At 34.5% G+C, this 13313-nt stretch overlaps 1 protein-coding gene across 3 annotated transcripts in view; it reads left to right on the top strand.

The window, feature by feature from the left end:
- Positions 1 to 13313, top strand: part of MAP3K5 (mitogen-activated protein kinase kinase kinase 5) — a 194546-nt gene that overhangs the window by 97359 nt on the left and 83874 nt on the right. For all 3 annotated transcript variants that reach the window (XR_013377302.1, XM_077894294.1, XM_077894293.1), the window contains 2 exons: positions 4885 to 4997; positions 10664 to 10823. Coding sequence is in view for 2 of the 3 variants with exons in the window: in XM_077894294.1 (XP_077750420.1) it covers positions 4885 to 4997; positions 10664 to 10823 (273 nt within the window). In the remaining variant the exon portion in view is untranslated. The remainder of the gene's footprint in view (positions 1 to 4884; positions 4998 to 10663; positions 10824 to 13313) is intronic.

The following is a 13313-nucleotide window of genomic DNA, read 5'->3' as shown; positions in this document are numbered from 1 at the left end:
CTTCTTTCTTTCTTTCTTTCTTTCTTTCTTTCTTTCTTTCTTTCTTTCTTTGTTATTGTTGTTATTAACTTGACAAATCTCTTATTTGTAGTATTTGGGTCATTTTTATTTATTGTGATAACTGATATTTGCAAGTATGTTTACCATCTTGCTATTTATTTTCTATTAGTTACATTATTCTTTTAGTATTCCATTTCCCCTCTTATTTTCTATTAATTTAGTATTATATTTTATCCCCTATTAGCTCTTTACTCATACTTTTTATATTATTAGCTTAGTAGTTCCAGAGATGGCCATCTATATTCTTGGCTTTTACAGTCTACCTTAAATTTGTACTTTACCACTCCTGAACAAGGAAAGAAACTTAAGGGAGTTTAAATATTCAACAGTTTTTAAAATATTAGTATCTTTTATATACAACCACCTATTTACCCTTTCTGATGTTCTTTCTGCAGTTCAGTGCTTTAACTGGAATTACTTTCCTTTAGTCTAAAGAAGTACTTTTAGTATTTTTTGTAGTGTGGATCTGCTGGCAGTTAATCCTTCCAGGTTTTGCTTGTTTGTAAACAACTTTCTTATACTTCTTTTTTGCTTTCATCACTCTAAAAATGTTATTGCATTATCTTTTGGCTTCCATAATTTGTATTGCTAAGTTGGCTATCAATTTTATTGCTCCTTTATAAGTAATGTGTCTTTTTCACTCTGGCTGATTTTAAGATTTTTCTGTGTCTTTAGTTTCACCATTTAGACTGTGATTATTTTATTTTATCCTACTTGAAGTTTGCTGAACTTCTTTAATCTGTGGGTTAATATTTTCAACACTTTGGGAGTAATGTTTTTGACCATTATGTCTTCAAATATTTCTTGTGTTCTGTATTCTTTTTCTCTTCTTTCTGGAGTTATAATAATACATATGCTAGACAATTTAACTATGTCTCATATGTCTCATGCTTTGTTGTATTTCCCCCCACTTTTTTCTCTCTCTGCTTCCAGTTAGATACTTTATATTGACCTGTTCTTCATTTCACCAAATCTGTCTTTTGCTCTGTCTAGTCTATTAAACTCATAAAAAGAATTCTTATTTTCAGGTATTGTATGTTTTAGTTCTAGATTATCTGATTCTTTTTCTTTAAGAGTCCAACACTCCATTGAAATTGTTTATCTTTTTATCCCCTTTGTCCATCTTTTTCTTGATTTTTTGTAATAATTAGTTTAAACTTTTTGTTTATAAACTTCAGTATCTGAATTATCTCTGAGTCAGCTGCTCTTGTCTGTTTTTGCTCTTTTGTTTATTGGTCACATTTTTCTGGCTTTCTGCATGTCTCATAGTTATTGTAGACCATACATTTTGTATTTAAGAATTATTAAGACTGAAGATGATTTTATTTTCTCTGACAGAAAGTTCTCACTTTACTTTGTTAGCCAGATAGGATAAGAATCTGATTACCTCAAAAAATGCAATTGAGTTGGGGTACCTTGGTGGTGCAGTTGGTTAAGCATCTGACTCTTGGTTTTGGTTCAGATTGTGATCTCAGGGTTGTTAGATTCAGCCCACATGGGGCTCCATGATCAGCATGGAGTCTGCTTAAGGTCCTTTCTCCCTCACCCTTTGCCCCTCTCTCCCCAACATGCTTGTGCTCTCTCTCTCTCTCCCTCTCTTTCTCTCTCTCTCTCTCTCAAATAAATAAATATAAGAAAATTCAATTGACTTGAATTGGTCTGGGTTTCAGTTTTAGTTGGCCCAGTCTATCTTGATTTTGTCTCAGCTTTTGATTGAGAGCCACGCAGGTCTCTATCTCCTTATCCCTAAGTACTGTGGGAGATTTCATATCTGCCCTTTGAAGTTTTGAGTTTAACTCTTTGTTCTTTCATATCATACAGCTCTAAAATTTGGTAATTTTTTTTTTTTAAGGAGGAAACTCCTGTTTGTTGCAGGCTTCTTTCACTAGTGGAACTTTACATTTAAATACTGTCAGACTTGAGATTTTACTCTGCCATCCCATCTCCTAGCCCTTTATGTAACTCAACATTCAACTAATGTCCTGTGGAAAAAACTGACTACATGCTTGAGGCTCCTTCAGGTTTCATTCCATCCTGATAACCCATACAACTATCAGGAAATCCACTAGTTTCTCTTTTCCCTGGTAGAGTTTCAGATAGGAAGTTTCTCTGCCTATGCCAAGCCCAAGCCTCATCTTGTGGTCAGGATGAACAAATACCCCTATAGAAGACAAAGCAATTCAGCTCATCTTGGAAGGGCAGTTCCCTTTCTGATGTTTTATTTCGAAGATGTTTTTAATTGTTGCTTCCATAGATCTCCTGGTCTATAAAAATATGTTTTTGATTATGTATCCATTTTTCCCTATAGTTGTTATAGCAGAAGTGATGGCTTCTAAATAGACTACTACATCTGTTTTGAAGCTAAAGTTTCCCCCCAGGCATTAAATATTTTTCTATAATTTAAATGGTTATATAACTTTCAAACATTTGGAATACATTTTATTCCATATTTATAATATTGTGGGAAATTTAGAGTACTTTTTCATCTTATAATAAATATTCCTATACCTGAATTTTTGATTACCTATTTGATGCTTTTCCATAGTATAAATTCATAGCTGTGTAATTGTGTCAACAGATATGCATAATTTTTAAAAATTTTATAATTTTGATATATACTGGCAAATTTCAGCCAAGAAATGCAGTACTAATTTACTTTGACAGTGTGTGAGATTCTTAATTTCTGTGGGTGGTATATTAATAATATATGACAGGATTTTATTTCTCTCATAACACACCTACACATTATCTTAATCTCCAGGAGAATCCAGAAAATGTTAAGACTTTCTCCTCAATACTGAAGTCATTGTCACGGAGCGCTATGAATCCTAAAAAATATATAAATTATTAATTTTATTGGTATTTATATTTTGGCTAAAAACATAAAAATATGTGTTGTTTATGGTAACATAAAAACAGATGTAAGCCAGATTTTTCATTTTGGTTGGTTTTCGCACTTAGGAAGCCCTTAATCAATTTTTATTGATTGATTTGAATATGTCTTGCTTTTTGTATTTTTCCTTTAATATCTTTAAGAGAAATTCCATGTTCTTTGGTTTCAGGGGAAATGAAAGAATTTATTTGTTGGAAATATTGCATATCTTGATATGAATTGGTAGAAAAGAAAGTAAACAACTTCTTTCTTCTTCTGTATTCTTTTTATTGGGATCTTCCACTTGTCTCTGAACAAACACAAAAACCTTTGAGACTTACAGTAGTCTAAGATGTAAAAATCATGTCATTCCTTTATAGGACTAGTTTTAAATATCAGCAGTCTGGGTACATGTTTTTTCCATTTTAGAATTGGAAAACATCTATACTTCTGGAGAAGTAAAAATGCTTTTTGATCACCAACAGTGATGCATTTGGAAATTTTCTTTTCTCCCTCAACTTTCATAACTATTTGATCCAACTAGTTAAGATTAATACTTATTTGATTTTTGTTTCCATTTAGAGATACTTGTTCTATTTTAAAAGTAAGACCCGGATGGCTTAGTGGGTTAAGTGTCCAACTCTTGGTTTTGGCTCAGGTAGCGGGATCAAGCCCCGAGTCAGGTTCTGTGCTCAGCACAGAGTCTGCTTGAGATTCTCTCCATCTACTCCTCCCCTACCACATGTGCACAAGTTCCCTCTCTCAAATAAATAAATCTTTTAAAAAAATTCTGTGACTGTCATGCATTAAAAATGACTATTGTGCTTTAAAAAAACAGTAAGACCCTTAAAAGGGTACATAATCCTCAATATCCAGGAAAAGGTACTTTTTCCTTTTGAAATTTAACTTATCATTTTAAGTTATGGAAAATTTCAAGCATGTATAAAAGACAAGAGTATACTGTAATGCACACTACTATGCCTGCCACCACTTTTGCTATTCCTGTCTTTTATTTTAACAGTTGATTTAAGTGGGAATGCCTTTATCTTTAAATTATAATGCATTTTTTTTCTGTATAGCCTTTTTTTTTTATTATTATCAAGTGGTCATTCATTCAGTATATAGTCCTTAAATTTTCCTTGATTATATTTTTTTAAAATAAAGATTGTATTTTTCGTGTTTGTCTCAAGCAGTTTCTAATGGTCATCAGGGTGTTTATTTTAATTTTCTTTTTCTTTGTGTTCCCAAATGTAATAATATTGAATATTGTTGCCTGTTAAAGGATGGATTTGAGGAAATCCTTGGACAGAATCTAAGAAGTGTTACCTTGAAAGTATAGTGTATGTGCAAACACTGAAGTCTTTTCAAATGTTGAAGTATTTTTCAGAGGGTGATATTTAGTTTCATGCATATTCAGAAAAGGGTTCTTACTCTCTTTGAGCCAAAATTAGTATGCACAGGCACGATGTCTGTTTTTCTTAATTTCTTCGTGCAATTGACATTCTTTATTTTGTTTCTGCATCATTCTTATGATACTGATTGTTCCACTGTGTTACCTAGATGGTCCCCTCATAGCTTTCTGTATTTTTAAGGCTTTTTAAAAACCACTTTTAAAAATAGGTACAGGTTCTTATTTTTTAATTACCACTGCTTACACATGTGTACACACGCACACACAACTCACATTTCTGGTAGATTGTTGAAAAGAGGATTTTTTAAAAGACAGTAGCTACTATGATAAAGGTAAACTAAGCAAGGGAATGCAGTGGAGCCCAGGGCAAGGAAAGACAGTTATTTAAGCATTAAATTTTAACAGCACACTACATTCTGGGGTGAAGGCCAGTGGAATATTTTTGCTTGCTCAGGCATTGGAGTTATGCAAACAGAAGCTATTGCATGCCCAGAGTTTCATGACTGAGGAAGTAAACTTGTACATTTGTTTTCTTTAATAGGTTCAAAAAGGCATTTGAATCTGAGCCATCACTACAGTCAGGAATTAATTATGCAGTCCTTCTCCTGGCAGCTGGGCACCAGTTTGAATCTTCCTTTGAGCTCCGGAAAGTTGGTAATTGAAGCTTGATATTTTACACGGAAATCAAGAAACTGACCCAACTTGGTACAGAGAAAAAAAAATTGTTGATAGATAGACTCTTTGCTTTTTACTACTATTTCTAAAGGATTGCTATTACTATATCTCCCTGTTTAGTGTTTCATACTACTATGCAGAATCCTGAAATTGGGATGTAATTTGGTTTTTAGTTGATTTTGCCTGTTTCTAAAAAACCCTCTGGTTAATATTTATTGTTCCAGCACAAACTAATATTGAAAATATGGGCTCTGCGTTCAGTCCCAACACCCAAATAAGGCAGTGTTTGGAAATTCAAGAAGATTTCCTTTTTTTTTTTTTTAAGATTTTATTTATTTATTCATGAGAGACACAGAGAGAGGCAGAGACACAGACAGAGGGAGAAGCCAGGCTCCATGTGGGGAGCTGGATGCAGGACTTGATCCTGGACCCCAGGGATCATGCCCTGAGATGAAGGCAGATGCACAGCCCCTAAGGCACCCAGGCGTCCCAACATTTCCTATTTAAGATTTAGAGGAAGAGGGAAGCAGGAGAAGGAGAAGAAAAGACCTCTGATATTTTCTATTTCTGATTCTCTTATACACTTTCAAGCACTGTGGTTTTGGTAGTATTGGAGGTGGAGCCTGCCAAAGCCAGGACAAGCAGATGGCAGTCTTGGCAGTGATTAGTCTCCTCAGAGACCATCTCTGAATTGTAGCCATTGATAGAATGTGCTTTTGTCCCTTTTATCTGTGGACATTGTTTCATCTGCTCACCTTTCTTTGGAATTTGAAGATTTCCCACATCTTAGTGAATAAATTTTGTGTGATTTTTTTTTTTTTTGCTTCTGGCTTTAATAACACTTTTCAAAGTTTTACATATTGGAATACTGTCTATGGTAGTGAGATGTTGCTCTTAGTTTCTAACCATTCTCTCCGGGAATCTTTCCAACTCTTATAGGAGTCATTACTATAGACCTGGAAATATTATGCCATATTTTTCTTAGGGGGAAAAAAAACCCATCCTAGCGAATCTATGAATTATAGTAGAATCTTTTTCTTTAATATTTTAATCTTTTTTAAAGATTTTATTTATTTATTTGAAAGAAGGAGAGAGGGAGAGCACAAAGGGAGAGGGAAAAGCAGACTCCCTGCCCAGCAGAGAGCCCAATGTGGGACTCGATCCCAGGACCCTGAGATCCTGGCCTGAGATGAAGGCAGAAGCTTAACTGATTGAGCCACCCAGGCACCCCTCCTTTAAGATTTTTAACTGGAGACTGTTTCTGTTTAATTTTCTTTCAAGAAAAATGAGTCCTGAACTTTTTTACATTATTTGGGAAGGACTTATAAAATAGCCATGTGTAATGTTCTGGGAAATCCTGAATGGCAAATAAAGTTTGAGTATTAAGTAATTTTGGAAGGCCCCAGACTAAAAGAATGATAAAATACTTGTTGCTGCTGGATTGCACTGGTATACAATGCACAAAGCTTTATTTGAAATAATTTTTTCAGTTGGTAAATGAAATCAGAGAAAATACATGGTAACTTGTACTTTTCAAAAATTATGATTACAAAAAAATGTACCTAAGGTTGGTTTTCAAACTCTACACTAGCCAAAACTCTTTAAGTACTAGTGATCTAAAAAAATACTTTGTACTGTTAAGTTTTTGAACTTAAGGTGAAGTTTTATGGAAGCCTCCAGATCATTACAAGAATTAGCACTGATTTGCATGTATTGATAGATCAATAGATAGTGACTTGAAAATGTACCTACTCTTCTCATTTTTAAGTTCAACATAGATTAAAATGATCAGCACCCTGCTGAGAGAGTAGATCTTATTGCAAAAAAGAAATGATAATGATCTGATGTGATGGAAGTCTTAGCTAACACCATGGTGGTAACCATTCTGCAATATATAAGTATATCAAAGAAACACATTTTATACCTTGAACTTACACGATGTGATCAATATCAGTTGTGTATTATAATAAAACTGAGGGAAAAGAAGAAGAATGATCAGCACCCTGAGGCTTGAGGAACTATGATTAATATAACTTTATAAAGAAAATATATTTTAATCTTTTTCCAAGAACTCATTTACAATATATATTAAGCATTTGAAAATATACGAAGTTGAATTTTGAATTTGGGAAAGTGCAGAACATACACAGACTTAAAATGTGACTTGACAATGAAACTTTTAGCTACTTCAAGAAATAAATTTTAGGTTTCTAAAATACTGTAATTTACACTCCAAACTGTATATCCTTTATAATTAAAGCTCACTAATTTAGGTTCTGCTCAATCATAAATTATGATATCATATATCATCATAGACTGACTAGTGCTTAATTTTTTTAATGGTAAGATAGAATTAAAAAGATTTTCAAGGAAAAATTTCCTATTATATAGGAATAAATTGTCCTATATAATATTAACAGTATGTAATAGAAATAAGATGAATAAATAAAGCACATTTTACAAGCACATTTTGCATATTTTAAAGATATATTCTTAAAAAGCTTTTTTTAAATGGTCTAGCCAAATTTCTCAGTATTTTATATCTTCTTCTGTTCCTTCTCTTGGCCCCCTGCAAATGTACAAATGAGCCCAAATTACTGAGTTTCCTTTTAGTAATCAGACTTTTTTTAAAGTGAAATCCCTTTTTCAGATGCATTTTGAAATTTTGATTCATTTATAAAAGATAAGCAACTAAAAATTAAGATGCCAAAAGACAATCACTAAATCTGAAGCTTAGATTTAATATATCATCTTACAGTTAAGATCTCTAAGGTAAGACATGATTCTTAGCTGTCCTAATCTACTGCCCAAAGACTCTCAATTCTAGTTATGTGTGTGTTTGAAGTTAAGACCAACTGTTTCATGATCTGCTTTTTCAGTTTCCCAGTTTTTGAATAATCATTGATGTTTAGACCACTTGGAACTAGGATTTGAAAAAACAGAACCACATCTTACATGTTCTTCCTATTTTCAGCTACATAAGACTTAAAATTAATATTCAACTGTTAACTACATAACTGCTGATTTTCCTATCTTCTGTGGACTTTTTCAACTCTGAGACATTTTATGGGTGAGAGTCAGAATTCTAGGTTTGGGTCTCCCAACAATAATGATTATATAATAAAAGAACGTTGGAATTGAGACAAAAGACTATTTGAATCTCATTTTCAGGGAACAATAAAAATGAAATCTGTATTACTGAATGTGAAAGTCCATGATTCTATAATGATAGTTTTAAAAAGGAAATCAGAACAAAAACAAAATCCATCACTAGTCACAGAACAACTCCTTTGTCCTGCTTGGAGGTGACCAATTTCTCAGATAATTGGAAATTATATAGGGAAGAAATTAGGTACCTTCCCTTCTTTTTAAAGAGATACTATATAACTCATCTAGTTGAGGAGGTAAAAGCTCTCCTTAAAGTATGCTACAAACTAAATGTATTATTGCACAGGGAATGTATTCTTCAAAAGAATTCTAGTTAATGAAATGGAGGGAATGATAAGCTGACAATGATAGTGATGTTGAAATAATGATTCTGTCAAGGATTTCTATATATGCCCTCCAGGGATCTGACTCTCAGTGATCCAGCCAGCATCCCTAGTTGTGAGATGGCCCAACAGAGCCTCTTCATGCGATGAGCAGGAAATAAGCAGTATCTCCTATAAAACAGTCTAACCAAAAATGTTTAACCAACATTTTAAGATCTAATGTCCAGCTATTAGGAATCACAGTGGCTATCAAAAGAAGTCAAATGACACAAGCATGTGACAAATTCATGCCAACGTCAAAGTTAACTGTCACCCTCATCTTACGAACCGGCATGCAAGAATAAACCTGAAATTTTATTATAAAACTGTTATTACTATAATTTTGGACTATTGCACACTAGCCCCTATTTAAATGTTTGACGTGATTTGCTGCTAGACCTATCCTTGGCTCATTGTTTTGCAAGCACAACAAAATAAAAACAGCTCATTTTCAAATGAAGTTGGTAGAAATGCCCATTTTTAGTGTCTCATTTTATCTGTGCACTTTCTTTCCTTATATTCGTTGAATTTTAAATTATACTCAGATAGGAGATCATGGATGTTGTTGCATACGTGAGGATAATTTTTTCATCTTACAAAATTTTAAGGGGGCAAAGCCATTCTAACTTATCACAATATATGAAGGATTCCCAAATGAACTTCTTGAAATACTCAGGGCCTAAGTGTATTATATCATAAAAAGTCGCATAAGGTTTTTTAACGAATATTTTGTTTTCTTAAAGTATGTTTTCAAAAAAACCCATAATTCTTAGGAAATATAAAATAGAACACCTGTAAAAGATTTTTAGGAGTGCCTGGGTGGCTCAGTCGGTGGAGTGTCTGACTTTTGATTTTGGTTTGGGTCATAATCTCAGGATTGTAGATAGAGTCCCAAACTGGGTTCTGCACTCAGTGAGGAGTCTGCTTGATATTCTCTCTTTTCCTCTCCCTCTGCTGCTCTCTCTGTTCTCTCTCTCTAGAAAATAAATCTGTTTTTAAAAAGATTTTATTTAACTCTGTTAATATGGAAAACAGTAAGATGATATGTCAAGTTCAAAGTGCATTTTAGAAGCTAGGGTATTCATTGATGATTTAATAAAGAAATGTTAAGATGACATTTCTGAGTTTGATTTAAATAAATGAATTCAAGCCCAAGAAGTCATAAATCTTAGGGATTATCTATTTTACTAGACAAAAACTATTTGCATCTCTATCAAGTTAACAAGTAAACTTCTCTAAGTCTGAAATCTTTAATGAATAGTAAACAATGAAATGAACTTGCTACACTTTCCCTAGATAATCCTCAAGTCTGGCCTTATGCCCCTATGACATATTGAATTGACACGTCCCACCTTTTTACCTCAGTCTCAAATCTCAGATAATTTTCCTAATACTTTAATGTTGTGAATGCTAGTGGCACTTAATAAGTCTACAAAGATATATTCCCTTTAGCAAACAAAGGATTACAAATGCAAAAATATTACAAGGCAGAGTAGAGACAAATATTTATAATGAAATGCAAAACACCCAGAAGAAGCAAAATAATGTTGAAGAAGAACTAAGTTGGGGGATTTACATTATCTAACTTTCAAGTCTTGATACAAAGCAACAGTAATCAAGACAGTGTTGTCTGTCAGTTTTCTTATTTCTTTAACTTTATAAGTGTATAATTGTTTTTGCATATAAAATTATTATTATTGTAGCATTTTACTCTTGCAAAATATATATACTATGTATTTTATACTGCAACTGAGTGATAGTGTAGCATATTTCCCTTTCAAGTAACTAAAGAATCCGTGATATTATAGGGGAAGCAAGGTGGTTACATAACAAGATATTATCACCTTTTAATTTATCCACATGCAATGACGGCATACATTAAAATTCTGGAATGATGTACATCAAAGTGACAGTGGCAGTTATCTTTGGATCTTCAAATTAAAGGGACTTTGGTTTTTTTTTTTTACATGAACTTAAGCCCCTTTTATAATTGAAACTTAAAGCTACTTGAATCTGAAAGGAAGAATGAAAGCTTAATTTTGTTTTTTAATAAAAAGTCTGCTCTACCTGGGTGCTGTGTGTTTGTAACGTTGTACTTCCCTGATGATCTTCTAGGAGTGAAGCTGAGTAGCCTCCTTGGTAAAAAGGGAAACTTAGAAAAACTCCAGAGCTACTGGGAAGTTGGATTTTTTCTGGGTGCCAGTGTCTTGGCCAATGATCACATGAGAGTCATCCAAGCATCTGAAAAGCTTTTTAAGCTGAAGACACCCGCATGGTAATAGTAAACGGTTATGTGTTTAAACAAGTGCTTTAATAAACAACTCTTATCACTTATTTCCAAATTGTTATATTTGTTGAACTGATGATTAGATGATTTTATTTGCTTCCAGAATGAAATGGAGAATTTAGAGGGAAAACTGATGTTCATAAATCAAATGTAATGAATATAGATTCTGATGACTGGCTGTAGATGATTTCTGCTTGCCTTTCGCTTAGCCTTTTCATGATACTCACCTACCCGCTAGCCCACGTTGGCCAGTGTTACCCATAGGAGGCCAAAATTGACACCTGCAAATCAAGTTGGTAGATTCACAGATTTCTATGTCAGCCTCCCATGTTTCTGTCCCAAACATACACCCTTTGTTCTCTTATTGATCTAATCTCAGTTTGAGGATTCTCATTCTTGCTTTTTACTTCTTTATGCTTAAAGCTTATTCATACATTCAAATGTTTCTTATATGTGTGTGTTTTCCTAATTTCAAAATTTTCTTGGAGTGCCCCAAGTCTCATCATAAGGTATATGGTAATTGAAGAGAGGAAAGCATTTAGGACTGCATTTAAGACTATTTTGGAAAACAATGCTAATTTTATTATGCATCACAGGTAATGATTACTAGCTGTAAAGGCTTTAAAAGGTTAACCATGATATCAAGAAAGGCTCAGGTTGGCTCAGAGCCAGGGCCACTGACATGTTTTCATCAGAGGAACCACTGGAGGAGACCTACCACAGTAGGTCCCCCTGGCTTCCCAAAAGCTTGCCTCACATTCAAGTCTTCTCATTAGTAAACCCTCCCCAGTGTCACACCGATATTGATCTTTCTAAAATTGATGTCTGATCCTTTCCTGCCACTGAAATCCATAAATCGGTGTAGTTTAATGGCTCTTCACAACCTAAGAGATAAAGTCCACCTCTTTGCCTTGGCAAACAAAGTTTGCCTTTAGTCACTCCAGCCTCAGATCTTGTCACACACCCCAATGACACTGTTCTCTAGTCACACTGAACGTGCCAGATTGTGGCTTCATGCATTCATGGCTTGGCACGCACGGAGCATGCCTCTCTTCTGCCACCTTCTCCACCTGGGGACACTCCTAAATCACATCTGCCTACAGACAAGACCCTGCCCTAAAACCTTTTCCTGCATCCAGATGGAAGGACGTGGTGTCACTGTATACATACGTGTGATTAGTTCGTCTCATGAGATCTGCTTTTGTGTTTCTGTCATTTTAAAATCGTATTTCTGGGATCCCTGGGTGGCGCAGCGGTTTAGCGCCTGCCTTTGGCCCAGGGCGCGATCCTGGAGACCCGGGATCGAATCCCACGTCGGGCTCCCGGTGCGTGGAGCCTGCTTCTCCCTCTGCCTGTGTCTCTGCCTCTCTCTCTCTCTCTCTCTCTCTCTCTCTGTGACTATCATAAATAAATAAATAATTAAAAAAAAAAAACAAAATAAAATCGTATTTCTGTCAGTAGGGACTGTATGGCTTTTGTTAGTCATATTTCTATAGTTGTAGCCTCATGGATATGTACGTCACTGTGCTATACCTTTACATTTCTGTCTCATCAGCACTGTATGCTACTTAGGGACAGGGCAGTCCTGTCAGTGAGATGTCTACAGTAGGCATTCAGCAAGGAATGCTATCAATGCATGTGTTACATGCAGCCTAATTTATCATTTATTTTACAACGATCATTCAGATGGTACAGAAGGGGACTGAAGCATAGGTCCAAGAGCTCTGGTTTGAGGTGTTGCAGCTTCTGTTAACAACAGACAAGACATTATTTTATGCAATAGTAATAACAACTGCAAAATAATGCCTTAAGTTTCCATTCACTTAATGTTAATTTCCATATTTATAGTTTGCAAAGTGCTTGCCTACCCATTATCTCAGAATTATCGTGCTTCTCATTTTTTCCTAGCTGTTTCCTTTGAGGCACCATCTGTCTTGTTAGGTTGGAGGATATTGTATAATATATAAGCTGAGTTGCTTCAAAGGAAAATAATGATCTTTCATGAAGGGTATATTTTGAAAAGCTTTCTCAAGGAAGCATATTTTAAAACCAGTGCATTAACCACTCCCTTGAAGAGAGGATAGGTGTTATTTTAAAAGGCATGTTTTCAGTAGATGTATCATCCGGTCCAAGCAATTTAAGCTCTCTATGCCTCAGTTTACTCATCTTTAAAATGAGGATAAAACAGCCTATTTTATTGGGGCGCATGGATGACACAGTCAGTTAAGCAGCTGACTCTTAGTTTCAGCTCAGGTGGTGATCCCAGGGTCATGAAATCAAGCCCTGCATCCAGCTCTGCACTCAGTGTGGAGTCTGCTTGATATTCTATCTCCCTCTCGCTCTGCGCCTTCTGCTCATGCTTACACTGTCTATCTTCCACCTCTCAATAAGTAAATAAATCTTTTTAAAAAACAGCCTGCTTCATTGAATTTCTAGAAGATTTAAATGAGATAATATGTGTGAAAGTACATGGCATAT

This window comes from Canis aureus, chromosome 1 (assembly GCF_053574225.1).
Source record: "Canis aureus isolate CA01 chromosome 1, VMU_Caureus_v.1.0, whole genome shotgun sequence".
Taxonomy (NCBI): Eukaryota; Metazoa; Chordata; class Mammalia; order Carnivora; family Canidae; genus Canis; species Canis aureus.
This window is presented reverse-complemented; position numbering and strand designations above follow the sequence as displayed.